General features: G+C 36.2%; 1 protein-coding gene across 2 annotated transcripts in view; it reads left to right on the top strand.

Annotated features, from left to right (window-relative positions):
- Nucleotides 1-4,157, top strand: part of KCNG3 (potassium voltage-gated channel modifier subfamily G member 3) — a 36,586-nt gene extending 32,429 nt beyond the window's left edge. For both annotated transcript variants that reach the window (XM_032497405.1, XM_006179179.2), the window contains exon 2: nt 2,663-4,157. In XM_032497405.1, coding sequence (XP_032353296.1) covers nt 2,663-3,308 — 646 coding nt within the window. In that variant the 3' untranslated portion in view covers nt 3,309-4,157. The remainder of the gene's footprint in view (nt 1-2,662) is intronic.
- The last annotated feature ends 10,000 nt before the right edge of the window (nt 4,158-14,157 follow it).

Genomic DNA, 14,157 nt, shown 5'->3' with positions numbered 1-14,157 from the left:
TCATGCCCAGTCAGAATTGGGATGGAGAATGTCTGTCTTTCTTTGCACAGATACTCAGGAACTTGGACTGAGAGGGACCCCACCATCTTGGAGCCATTTATGATACATGCCTTCCAGGTTGCCTGGCAGGGAAGAGAATTCCCACCCACTCTTCAATGCCTCTGTCCAGAACTGTAGTCACTTTGCTCATAGCTCATTAGTCAGAACTGGTCACATGACCCTGCCTAACTAGAAGGGGCTGGAAATATGGAAGAACGTATGGAATATTTGATTAACTTAATCAGGGAGAAGGGTCCCATGATATTAAGTTTATTAAAACTGCATACTGAGGGGGAGGGTATATAGCTCAGTGGCAGGGTGCACGCTTAACATGTACAAGGTCCTGGGTTCAATTCCCAGTACCTCCGTAAAAAAAAAAATAAAAATACATACCTCCCCCACAAAAAAACGAAAATTGCATACTGAAAAAATACAGCTTCCTCTTCTCTACATCTACCAAGTTTCATTACCCTCCCAGCTTTCTAAACCTCTAGGTTCGTAGAGGCCATCATGGCAGCAGCTTTTGCTTACAGCTTGGTGGGGACAGGGAAGCTGCTGCCAAGTGCAGAGTAATGTGGTCTGTGAGCAGAGCGGCAGATAATACAGTAGAGAAATAGTAGGGGTGGCTGTGGCTTCCTCTGCTGACCTCCCTCACCAGGGAGTAGGTTGAATGGCTTTCACTGTGGGCTTTATCTTCCTGGTTAGTTTGTGTATAGGCTGAAAAATAATCCCTCTCTCCCCCATAAGATATCAAGTCTTAATCCCTGGGAACCAGTGGATATTATGCATCAAAAGGTGCAGATGTGATTAAATTAAGGATCTTGAGAAGCGGGGATTCTCCAGGATCATCATGTATCCTTACAAGATGGAGATTTGACACAGTGTCCACAGCGGCAGGGATAGGAGTGGTTTGCTATTCCTTGGCTTGTAGTGCCATTCCTACAAGCCAGGGAATGCCAACAGCCTGCAGAAGCTGGAAGAGGCAGGGAATGGGATCTCCCCTAGAGCTTCTGAAGGGAGTGGGGCCCTCCTGACGCTTGATTTTGGCCCAGTGATAATGAATGATTTGACACTTCTGAACTCTGGAACTGATGAAGAATAAATTTTTTCTGTCATCTTAAGCCACCAAGTTTGTGGTAATTTTTTACAGCAGCCACAAGAAATTAATACACTTAACTTCCTACTTTCTTGGTGGTCACTGGCAATTGCCCTTGTAACCAGTGCCCTGAGGGACTGGTGACTGGAGTGAGTACTGGGGAACTGAGTGGCTGGAGCATAGGGTAAGAGTGAGAATTTTCTTTCCATACTCCTTTTTTACCTTTTTAATTTGAATCATGTGAATGTACTACCTATTCAAAAAATAAATTAATTAATCCTTATGTCTCTGGGAGCCTCTGTAGTAGGGGAACATGGTTAATTTTATTTATTCATTTTCCTGAGTAACATCCAGGGCAATTTGTGTTCTGTGTTTTGGGTAACTTTTCAAAATGTTGCCCCATAGGCCTTACCATTCCACCTGCTCCGTTTTCTTCTCTCTCTGTTGTGCTTCTGATGTTTGGGTCTAGGTCAGTGGTAAGACAGAATTATGTGGTGGAAAATGAATGGTGGTGTAATAATTGTAACTTTTAATTTGAGTTTAAAAATGTAACTTAGTTAAAAATTACCTCAGGGTTACCTCTCACCCTGGATCAGGGCTTCCTAACCGGTGTGCTGAGATTTAATTCCTCAGCCTTAGGGAGTGTGGGACAAGGCTGGTGGCATCTACTTCAGGAATACCACCCCTTGATACCAGTATGCTATGCAAATAATATTATTTTCAATGTGTGCAGTGATGTGGAAAGGTTGGTGAACACTGCTCTAGGTAAAATGTGGCCTTATAGTTTTTAAATGTTGCATAAAAATAGCTATGGAAACAAACAAACTTGCTGGATCTTTGGGGAAATTCTAATGATTATTTCGCTCCAGTGCAGGAGTCTGCAGCCTTTTTTCCATGTGATGCTTGTGGTGAGGATGGTCATGACCTGGCGCTCTCCTGATGAGGGCACTGGCATGCCTGCAAAGCCCAAAAGGCGGGCTCGTGTTCAGTGTCTCCCACACATGCCTGTAGGAGAAAAAAGGCAGAATAACATGTTAGGAAATGATCTTGAGTTCACTCTTATTTACCAGGAAATCATAGAAAACTTGGGCATGTCCAATGTCTGTAGGAACCAAATCCTTCTGACCCATGTAATAACTTAGATCACAGTAGAGAACCACTGTCCTCACAGAATAATATTTCCTATTGTGGCAAGTTGAGTGTAAGTTAATTTCAAGCCACCAAATAAGAGATAGATTGATTTTTTTTAAAAAGTACTAGTGACAAGCAAATTTTTTTTTTGCCAATGGTATTTATTATATGCTGTATATAAATAAGAACTTTATCAAGTTCAGTTTTCATGTGTTGAAATATTTGTTGTTCTGTTGCATCCCAGTGGATCTGATGATGTTGGTTATGCTGTCTGTTCTTTGTTTTCTGGAAAAATAACTGAATTAGTATGTCAGTATAGTACTATCTGAAGAAATCTAAGAGCTATTAAAATGCTTAAAAATAAGATGATCTGTTCTTCTTTTGTTCTCTTGACAGGATAATTGAAGCCATCTGCATAGGTTGGTTCACTGCAGAGTGCATCGTGAGGTTCATCGTCTCCAAAAACAAGTGTGAGTTTGTCAAGAGACCCCTGAACATCATAGATTTACTGGCAATCACGCCGTATTACATCTCCGTGTTAATGACGGTATTTACGGGCGAGAACTCTCAACTCCAGAGGGCTGGAGTCACCTTGAGGGTGCTTAGAATGATGAGGATTTTTTGGGTGATTAAGCTTGCCCGTCACTTCATTGGTCTTCAGACACTTGGTTTGACTCTCAAACGATGTTACCGAGAGATGGTTATGTTACTTGTCTTCATTTGTGTTGCCATGGCAATCTTTAGTGCACTTTCTCAGCTTCTTGAACATGGATTGGACCTGGAAACATCCAACAAGGACTTCGCCAGCATCCCTGCTGCCTGCTGGTGGGTAATTATCTCTATGACTACAGTTGGCTATGGAGATATGTATCCTATCACAGTGCCTGGAAGAATTCTTGGAGGAGTTTGTGTTGTCAGTGGAATTGTTTTATTGGCTCTACCTATCACTTTTATCTACCATAGCTTTGTGCAGTGTTATCATGAGCTCAAGTTTAGATCAGCCAGATATAGTAGGAGCCTCTCTGCTGAGTTCCTAAATTAATCCATTACAAATCAATTCTTGCATACACTTCTTCTGATAGAGTTGACGCTACTTCATATTCATGCGTTTCTTGCTGGGTGAACACTGCAGTGGTACCGACATCGTCGTGGTAGAGTGAAAATTGTCCTTCCCAGCTGAAGGGGTAACACAATGTACTTACTATGGAGTAAATAGAATTGCAACGGCAAAGGAGAAGTGATGACTCCTAGAGTAGATTTTACGATCTTATTTTGTCTAGATTCGTCTCCTCCTTGCCTCGAACAATTACACTTTTGTGTTTGTTTTAAAGTATATGATTTGAACATTTTAAAACTGAAAGCTACTATTTTCCAAATGTTTTTCCATCTTGTGAATGCAGAAGAAGCTTGGAAGTTATAGTGTTATTTTTTTTTTGCTGGAGAGTAACATTTTCATTTCTAAATGTTTTATAATCTCTCATATCAATGTCAGTAGTATCCTGGAAACATATGTCAGATGCAGGAACTGTTTAACAAATACTTTAAAAATTTGGCCAAATTTTAAACTGTATAATGGAGCTAGCAGACACAAGCAAGAACAGTATTTGAAAAATTTCTCCAGCATATTTCTCAATTATGTGGTTTACTTTTGTGCCTGTTATTCACCTTATCATACAGCTTCATGGATACTTGAGTACATTCTTTCTTTTCCATTTTGGATTTCTTTTACTTCTGTCCTGAAATGACTCAGAAGAGTATTGTGTTGTTGAGCATTTCATTGGAGTTCATTTTATTTGAATTCATTGCTGTTACTATGTGATAATTGTTCTGTCAGATGTCCAAACAAGATTCCCAACATTAAAATGATAATACAAATAGCTTGATATTACAACCCATATTTATCTTCTTCTGCTCTTAATTTTTTCTTCCAAACACCATGGGTTTAATAAGACTTACTAGATGAAAGGATATTTATGTAGCTGTTTTATACCAAAGTCATACTTGGGTGTTGTCACTGGATTGTCCTAAAAAAAGACAGTATTTCTTTACTCTTGGTTGCTGTGTAGCCAAGCCAATTTTAAGCCAGCTAAAAGCAACGAATATATAATTATTTTATCCGATCTTTACCACTGTCAGTTATAGCTATGCCAAAACTTCTTGTAACAATATTGAACAGTATGCCACACTAATCAGGCTAAGTTATTAGGACTAGATAATGTAAAACTGATGATTGTTTAGTGCTCAATTTTAGCAATCTGAATTAGGATTTTGCTTTGTTAACCAGTTGCCATAAAGTCATCAGTGTATAAACACAAAAAATTAAAGTCATAGATTTGTGAATAATGTCATATATTGTAAATTTGGCAGGGGTGGAGGGGTGAAGAGAGCAGATGGAAAGGAGACCAAGATGTATTTATTTGTCGAAGAAAGGCTTACCAGAAGTGTTCATTAAAGGAATATTAGCCATCATCTAGTTCAGACCTCAGCTAGTACAGGTAGAAGACCAGGGCAAGAGAGGATATGGTTGAGAAGGAGTTGGGGCTGAGACCTGGATCTCTCGGAATCTAGCCCAGCAGTTTGTTCTTAACACACCTCTGGGTTTTGAGAAAAGCCTGAGAAGCCACACTCCTTGGCTGTTGCCCTTGCTGAGGTAATAATAGCAAAACCGTTCCTTTTCCCTGATTTCCTTTCCTGAGTTTGGTGATATTTTGGCCGTTAAGACTCTCACCCCATCTTGCCTAATGCATCTTGCACACTGGTATGTTACTTATTACATACTCAAACTGTGTTATTTATTGTATATTTATTGTATTTTAATATATTTGAAATAAATAGCATGGATTTATTTTTTCTTAACCTATTTTGATTAAGGCTTTGTGATTTATGCAAATAATAGGCAGGTGATAGCACCCCCATATTACTAATAAAAATAAGACAACCATCAATTTTGCTGGCACTAAGAACTCTTCATGAGAATATGTCTTGTCTCCCCAAGTAAATTATAACTCCTCTGAGGGCTGGGACCCTCTCTCTCATGCACACCTTCATATCCCCACAGCAAGTGTGATAGACTTGGGTGCAAACTGTTGACTGATTTGGGAAAAGGAACTGCTGTGCAAAGAGACAAAGAGAAGTGTCTACCTGTATGTGTAGGCATAGAGCCACACGTGTGAATACACAAGAAGATCTTGAGGCTGCCGTTAAGTAACTAGTAAGACGTCTCTTGTTGGTAATGCCAGACTTTTCATAGGGTCACGTCTTATAAAGGAGCAAGTTGGGTCAGTGCTCATGGCAGTTCAGCCACCCATGTACTAAGGATGATGATGAGACCTGATAGAACAGTTCATTCATGAGTGAAAAAATATGTATCATGGATGTTAGAGCTTTTTTTTAGGAACAAAGGCATTTTCTTTTAACTTTCCTTGAATGTTACTGCCTTAAAAAATAAGGATTGAGTAGGACTTCTTTCTTAGTTGCACTTTTAGAGATTTCTCATAAGTCAGTCTTTTGGGCAGAAATGCTTTCATTAGGACCTATATTACTGATACCAGTAAGTCAGATATTATCTTAAATTAGGATACACAATGAGGAAAGCCCAAATGCTTGTTCTGATTTTACTGCACCTGAGCTTATGTGACTTGATCTTCTATATAATTTGTTTTGTATCCTCTACACTGGAATTTTTTCAGGATTAATTATCCAAGATTAGGGAGCATATCTGAAAGTGAACATACTCTAACAATTCAAGGCCTTCTCTATCTTTTTTCTTTAATGATTCTTTTGTTATTGCTGGTTGCAGCATCTGCATTTGCTTTGCTCTTGGGTTTTGTGGTTTCTCGTAAGCACACATTTCTGAGTTCTTACTTTCTTAAAAATGTAGAAATATCTTTTTTCACTGGTGACTGTCAGTACATCAAAGTAATGCTTCCTGTTTTTAAACTTGTGTCCAGATGTCTTAGGTATCCACTTAAATCTAAGAGGAGGAGAGAGAGGATTAGGTTGGATGTTGGTATTGAAAGAATTTTCTCTGTTGGCTTGATATTTTCTAGAAGCAGCTTATTTTTCCCCTTTGCTATAGAAATGAAAAATAGAAGAACCTGAAAACGCCTAGCTCTGTTTTACTCTTAAGCTTATATGACCCCAAACAGCGCATAGCTTAACAAAATACTTCAGAGCCCTCTGACCTTACATAAATGTACATTCACTTATGGTATGCAATATACATTCCAATCAAATATGGTATATTCATAGGGTCATCATAAATTACAACTAAAAGGTCCTCAAGACCTTCTGTCTACCTTGCCCCTTCCTATGTCTTTTATCCTGTCCAAACGTGGGTTGTGATTTAGCCATTGTCACCCGTAGGGAGACCAACTTGTCCTGGTTTGCCTGGGACTTTCTTGGCTTTAGCACTAAACACACCTCCATCCTGGGAAATCCCTTAGTCTCAGGTGAACTGGGCTAGTTGGTCACGCTAGTGACCAACCAAAAACCTGGTTTTCAGACTTTTGATTCAGTACTCATTGGACATACTTTTTTTTTTTTTTGGTAACATCAGAAGGCAAGGACTTCTCTTAAAAACATTTTCTTTGGGGCGTTGGGGTCCCTTTTTATAGGTCAAATAAAAATTGGATATTGCTTTTAGATGCTTCAGATGTCAGGAAGGAGGACTTGTGACCAGTGTATAGGGACTCAAATTTTCAACAGAGTTTTTAAATTGTAGAACTTCACAGTTGTACAGCCATTCACATATACGCAAATAAGTGCAGTTATTTCATAGTTTATCATTGCCAGATTGAGAAATGTCATAGCTGAAGAGGAAGAAACATGGGGTGACGCTTTAATGGAATGTTCTGGAAAAGTTCCGTTTTGGTCAGGGAAGGTGGCATCACACTTCTCTGTTTGTTCAGCATGTGTTCATATGGTGTTTTGCTTCCTGCCTTTCCAGACCCATCTGTCCTCAGAGGACTGGGCGTATCAGTTCTGCCCCTGAAAGTAAACTAATAATTTGCTGCCCCGTGCTGTGGAGCCTTCCACAGTCTTGTGAAATGTCATCAGAAAGCATGATTATATTGTCCCATTCTGTCATTAACTTTTTTTTCTTTTAACAATGCCCCACTTATGCCTAAACTTTCAGATTTTTCTAGTTCTCCCAGACATTCCCAATAAGCACTTAAACTTTTGACTATAGGCGTAGCTCAATTGTCAGTTTATTATTTCTTAGTGTATTTAACTGGATAATCTGCATTTATGCTGTAACTTAAACATATTAATTTTACATAGCTTTGGTGAGAATGCTTTTGATTTATATTTAAAAATATCAACACTAGACCAAATATAGAGTGAAAGCATAAGTCACGCTTAGTGGACGAAAGCTAGAGGGAAGATACATTATTTGGAGTTCACCTACCAGGACTAAGTAATACTATGTCATTTATGTCTTAAACACTACTCTTACTTTATTTATGCAACACTATATTAAAACTAAAACTAAAATTTCCCATAATTTTGTATTGGGTAGGATTTTTTCCCCCCTAGCCTGCAATTATTTTGATTGTTTTGAAATAATTCTGTAATTCTGCCTATGACAGAGTTGAGGCTATTTGTTGTGTGTATTGTTATAAAGTGTCTTTTTTTTTTTTTTTACATTAAAGAAGTATAAGTAATGGCAGGTGTTTTTGCTGTAGTAAAATAGAGTGATTTGTTCAACTTAAAATATTGCTTTTTAACTGTATTTTACAAGCTTGATCTTGCAGCTCTAGTGGAATTCCAAGCTTTCCTTCTCTACAGTTCAGAGGGCAGTGGAGAGCAGTACTTGAGTTACAAATCCTCAACTCTGATGTAAGAGAAGTGTGTGTGTGGCAGGGGAGCATAGCTATGCATATTTTTTTCTCATTTTTTAAAGGCATAGCCGCTCTTTCATATGAAACATTTGGAAGTAAAATGCAAAATCATGAAATCAGTGTAAGGCTTAGCTTTCAGGTCCATGTGAAAGGTTGTTTATTTTTGTTCATTGGACAGAAGTGGAAAGTTTAGATTTTTCTGCATTGAGATAAACTGCCTAACTTCTTATCTGTATTGTTATTCATTCAGCAATCTTTATCATGGGACAGGTTTTTTTTTTTTTGAATAAATAATACGAATTATATAAGTAGTATAATTTTAAAATTAGAATAATGGTTATGGTCCCCTTCTTGAAAGCTTTGGCTTAACGTAAGGGAGATCACCTTTAATTAGCTCTTCCAGTTAACTCAGTTTAAAAAGGTCAGAAAGAAATTTAGTATATATATGTTTGTTTTTCTTAAATACAGTTTTTATTTATGCATTTTTCTTTGCTGCAGTGCAAGACAGATATAGGGAAACTGTAGCATGCAAGAAATAATTAGGTGCATCCACTTTTTATAATAAATCGGTTTCCAAACGTGTATAAAAAAAAGTTTTGTAAACTTTATCTCATTTCATATACACAATAGTGGATGTGTACAGGAATTCACTGAGGGAATCCTTTGAACCTGTGAGTCATCCTTCTGTTGCGTTATTATCCCTTGAGCTATGTTTTTTGTTTTTTATTTTTTTCTTCATCATTTTATTTATTACTTGTATGAATATTAACATCTCATGGCATCCATCTAATTCAATCAAAACCAACAAAGGAAAAAAGATCAACCATGTTTCAAATTAACATTCTTATAGATCCCCCGTAACTTAAAATAGAAATATGTTCATCTGCATTAAATCATTTGATAAATTTGAAAAATGTCATTCAAAAAAAATCACCGTTAGTACTTAAATATATTTGTTAATCATTTGATGGCATCAGTGTCCAAGTTCAATAAAAGTTGCTTTATTAGGTACTTTTCAAAAATGGACATCTGGATGATTATAGTTGGAGATAGATATATGCAAATATGTCCTATTTTGTTTTAAAATTTTTTTCAAATCTGGCTTTTCAATTTGAGAAAAGTCCTCCAGTGCTCTCACAACCCCCTTTTGAAGCATAAAACTCAGACTTCGCTTCTTTAATCAAGGGAAGCCACTAGAAAAAAACCTTATGTTGAAGTTGCTGTTTAATTCCATTTTCACCCAATAAAAAGTACAGAAACACTGTCTTTATTTGATGGTATGCATAAATATTACACTCCATGAATAGCAAAAATATCTTTTTATTTATAATTTAGTTTCACAAGTGAAAATCATACATTTTTACACATACAATTTCATTTTGTTAAATTTGCACACATCTACGGAACTTCCACATGACAAGCACCTGAAACTGTGCAGGCAGTAGGAAATGCAAATACTAAAATGTATTTATTAACCAAATGACAGCTGAAGGCCCTGCCTCAGCTGGACAATTTACATAGATATATGTCTATATATACATAAAAAATTCACCTTCTAGATCCAACAGCATGAGGTATGTTTTTTAGATTTCTTTTCGTATATGTAAGAATGAGGTCTCTTGTGAACGGCATACTTGCACGGAGATCAGAATCATCAAATTATTGAAAAGCTGCTAGTTGTGAAATCAGATTTGAAGAATTAAAACATTTGACTTAATGAAGATTTTTATCAGTCAATAAAAGCATGTGATTTCCTGATCCCTTAAAAATTTTCTCAGGGGTCACTGGGCTTGAAAGGATTTATACCTTCTTCTGGTTTTCTGTTCTAAATGTTTTCTTCTTTTACTTCTTTCAGTTTAATAATTCATGTCCTATTCTGTTTAAAACCCACACAAGTGAGGTTAAGCATGTCTTCACCATGCCAAGAGGCAAGTGAGTGACTAGGAAAACAAGTAAGAAATAGTTACTGGATATTTGGCTAAACTGGTCAATCAGTTGTTAGCATTGTGATTTTGTTTATAAGCATCAGGCTATTTTGGAAGGTTAGTTAGGGGAGTTAAAAAGTGGAAGTAAGTAAATATGAGGTGGTCCTAACAATGTGTTGGGTTTTTTGTTGTTGTTTGATTTTTAGAAATTGTGATATAATTCACATGTCATAAAATATCTCATTTTAAAGTATATAATTCTGTGGTTTTTTAGCATATTCACAGAGCTATGCAACCATCACCACTAAGTGTTCTAATTCTAGAGCATTTTCATTTATTCCATACTCATTTGCAGTAACTCCCCATTCCTCCCTTACCCATCTCCTGGTAGCACTAATCTGCTTTCTGGCTCTATGGATTTGCCTGTTCTGGATATTTTGTATAAATGGAAACATGGCCATTGTGTCTGCCTTCTTCCAGTTGGCACACTGTTTTCAAAGTTCATCCATGTTGTAGCATGTATCAATACTTCATTTTTTGTATTGCTAAATAATATTCTTCTGTATGGATATACCACATTTTGTTTATCCATTTCTTTTTTGATGGACATTTGGGCTGTTTCTACTTTTTAGCTGTTAAGAACAATGCTGTTATGAACGTACATGTACAAGTTTTTGTGTGAACATATGTTTTGCATTCTCTTGTTATATACTTAAGAATGAAACTTTTTGAGGAACTATTATACTGTTTTCCAAAGCAGGTGAACAATTTAACATTCCCACTGGCACTGTATGAGGATTTCTGTTTCCTCACATCCTCCCCAATTCTTATTTTCCTTCTTTATTTCCCCCCAATAATAGCCATCCTAGTTCGTGTGAGTTAGTATCTAATTGTGATTTTTCATTTGCATTTCCTAATGATGATGAGCATTTTTCATGTGCTTATTGATTTTTATATATCCTTTAAGAAGAAAGATCTATTCAAATTCTTTGCCCATTTAAAAAAATTGATTTTTTTTGGTTGATTGAAAATACATTTATTTCTTCTTTCTTCTTTTTTTTTTTTTTAAACATTTTATATTGAGTTATAGTCATTTTACAATGTTGTGTCAAATTCCAGTTTAGATACTAACAGGCATATAAAAAATGGATTTTTTAACTGAATTTTTTAGTTGAAGTTTAAAAGTTCTTCATATATTTTGGATGCTGAACTCTTATCAGATATATGATTTGCAGATATTTTCTCTCCAATTAAGGGGTTGTCTTTTCATTTTCTTAATGATATTTTCAGCATACAAGTTTTAATTTTTGATGTAGTCCGATTTATTTTTTCTCACCTCTTGTGCTTTTGGTATTGTATCTTAAGAAATTCCAGGTAATGAAAATTTACTCCTCTGTTTCCTTCTAAAAAGTTTTATAGTTTTAGCTCTTACTTTCACATCTCTGATCCATTTTAAATTAATTTTTGTATATGGTGTGAGGTAGGAGTCCACTTCATTCTTTTTGAGGTGGATATGTATTTGTCCCTGTATCATATATTGAAAAGACCATTTTTTCCCCACTATTGAATAGGTATTGGCATACTTGTCAAAAACTGGATGACCACAGATGTGTTGGTTTATCTGGACTCTCAGTTATTTTCCATTGATCTATATGTCTGTTCTTAGGCCAAAACCACACTGAAGACTGTAGTTTGGAAGTCAGGAAGTATCAGTTCCTCTTCTTTTACAAGATTGTTTTGGCTGAGTTTCTTGCATTTCCGTACGAATTGTAGAATCAGCTTATCCATTTCTACAAAAAAGGAAGTTGGAATTTTGGTAGAGATCACACTGAATCGGTAGATCAATTAGGGAAGTTTTTCCATCATAACACTATTAAAGAAACAGACTCACAGGCATAGAAAACAAACTTATGGTTACTGGGGGGAAAGAGGGTGGGGAGGGACAAATTGGGAGCTTGAGATTTGCAGATACTAACTACTATATATAAAATAGATAAACAACAAGTTCATACTGTATAGCACAGGGAACTATATTCAATATCTTGTAACTTGTGGTGAAAAAGAATATGAAAATGAATATCTGTATGTTCATTTATGACTAAAGAATTATGCTGTATATCATAAATTGACACAACATTATAAACTGACTGTACTTCAATATAAATATATATATATTAAAAAACCAAAAACAATATTAAGTCTTCCAACCATGGAAGTAGGATGTCTCTCTGTTTACTTAAGTCTTTAATTTCTCCCAATGTTGTATAGTTTTCAGTGTACAAGTCTTAAGCTTCTTTGATTTAATTTATCCTTAAGTATTTATTCTTTTTGGTGCTATTATAAATGGAATTGTGTTCTTAATTTCTTTTTCAGATTGTTCATTGCTGGTGTATAGAAATACAACTGATTTTTATATATTGATCTTGTATCCTATAACCTTGTTGAATTTATTAACTCTAGTAGTTTTTTGAGGATTCTTTACTATTTTCTATACATAAGATCATGTTATCTGCAAAGAGAGATAGTTTTACTTCTTGCTTCCTTTTTTTCCTTTGTCTTGCCTAATTACCCTGGCTAGAACTGCTAGTATAGTGTCAAATAGAAATGATGAGAATGGACATCCTTTTCTTATTTCTGATCTTGGGGGGGAAACTTCCAGTCTCCCACCATTAACGTTAGCTGTGGGTTTTTCATAGATGCCCTTGATCAGCTTGAGGGATTGAGTGTTTTTATCATAAAAGGGTGCTGGATTCTAACAATGTGTTTTAATGAAGAAATGGACAGATTTTGTTGTGAGTGGAGTTGTTGTACCGTCTGTGTCAGGAAATAAATTTTCTTAGAGTTTCTAAATCTGTACAAAATACTAATCAGGTTGAAGCCATAGAAGTGCTTGTTGATGGTTTTACAGTTCTTCAATTGATATACATTTCATGGTTTCTAAGACCGTTACTGATTCTCTTCATTAAACCAAGTTAATTTGAATTTGTGTTCACTTGCCTGAAGATACAGAGACACCAGATGCAAGAGAGATAATTTGTTTCTGTTGGTTGGTTGATTTTAATGCCTCTTTATTACCTGACTTTTTGCTTCTCACAATCAGATGTTCTAGGAATACAGGAGAATGCCTGAGGGTGTGGATAAAGGTGGACTGTATCTCCCTGAATAGTCAGGGATAGAGCTCTTGCAGCTTTCTTCTTTTACTTGTCTTGGGGTTACTTTGGCAGAAAAGCTCCAGTAGCCTGTTGGAGCCTCCTGGAATTGGGTTTCCTGCACATTTCCATAGTACTTCCAGGAAGTGCAAGTTATCACTGAATTACTGGGATAGGGGAAGAAGCCATCTCAAAAACAACACTTGATAGTTAATTAACCTGCAGCATTGCTGTAGGAAAAGTTTATTATTATTATTATTATTATTATTATTATTATTATTATTATTATTATTATTATTATTATTTTAAATCCTTTGTCTGCACGTAGTAGGAGCTTTTGCCTAACTGCTGTGCTGGGCCCTGTGGGGTACACAGAGATGACCATCTGCTGGCCTCACCCTGGCAGATGCCCTTTGAAAAAAACCCTCCTGTTCTGCTCAGAAGACCTATTCTGAGGTTCCTTTACACAATTATGAAACCCAGATTGTTTAATGTAGTCCCTTGCCATGAATTATAATCATTCTGAAATTCCTCTAGGAAATTATGTCCGTGAAATAATTGGAGAAAACTTCAGTGTTATTTGTAAACAACACTTCCCCAGATGGTTTGGAAGATCACCTGCAAGGTCAAATTTTCAAGTCTGACTAACTTTAAAAATTTTTTTAGCTTTTTAAATTTCTTGGAGGAGGAAGTAATTAGATTTATTTACTTATTTATTTTTAGAGGAGGTACTGGGGATTGAACCCAGGGCCTCGTGCATGCCAAGCACGCGCTCTACCACTTGAACTATACCCTCCTCCCAATTTAATAGATAGAGCCCCACTGGCATTTTTTCCATCAGTAGTATTGCTAGTGTAATGTGTGACTGAATACTTACAGTTCTTTAATTTTGTACAGATGCCTCTTTGGTTAATGACTACATTTTTAATAAATCTCATGAATGTGCTGGGTGAATGTTAATAATCTTCAATGCA

This window comes from Camelus ferus, chromosome 15 (assembly GCF_009834535.1).
Source record: "Camelus ferus isolate YT-003-E chromosome 15, BCGSAC_Cfer_1.0, whole genome shotgun sequence".
Lineage (NCBI taxonomy): Eukaryota > Metazoa > Chordata > Mammalia > Artiodactyla > Camelidae > Camelus > Camelus ferus.
Note: the sequence above shows the minus strand (reverse complement) of the source record. Positions and strands in the feature narration are given on the sequence as shown.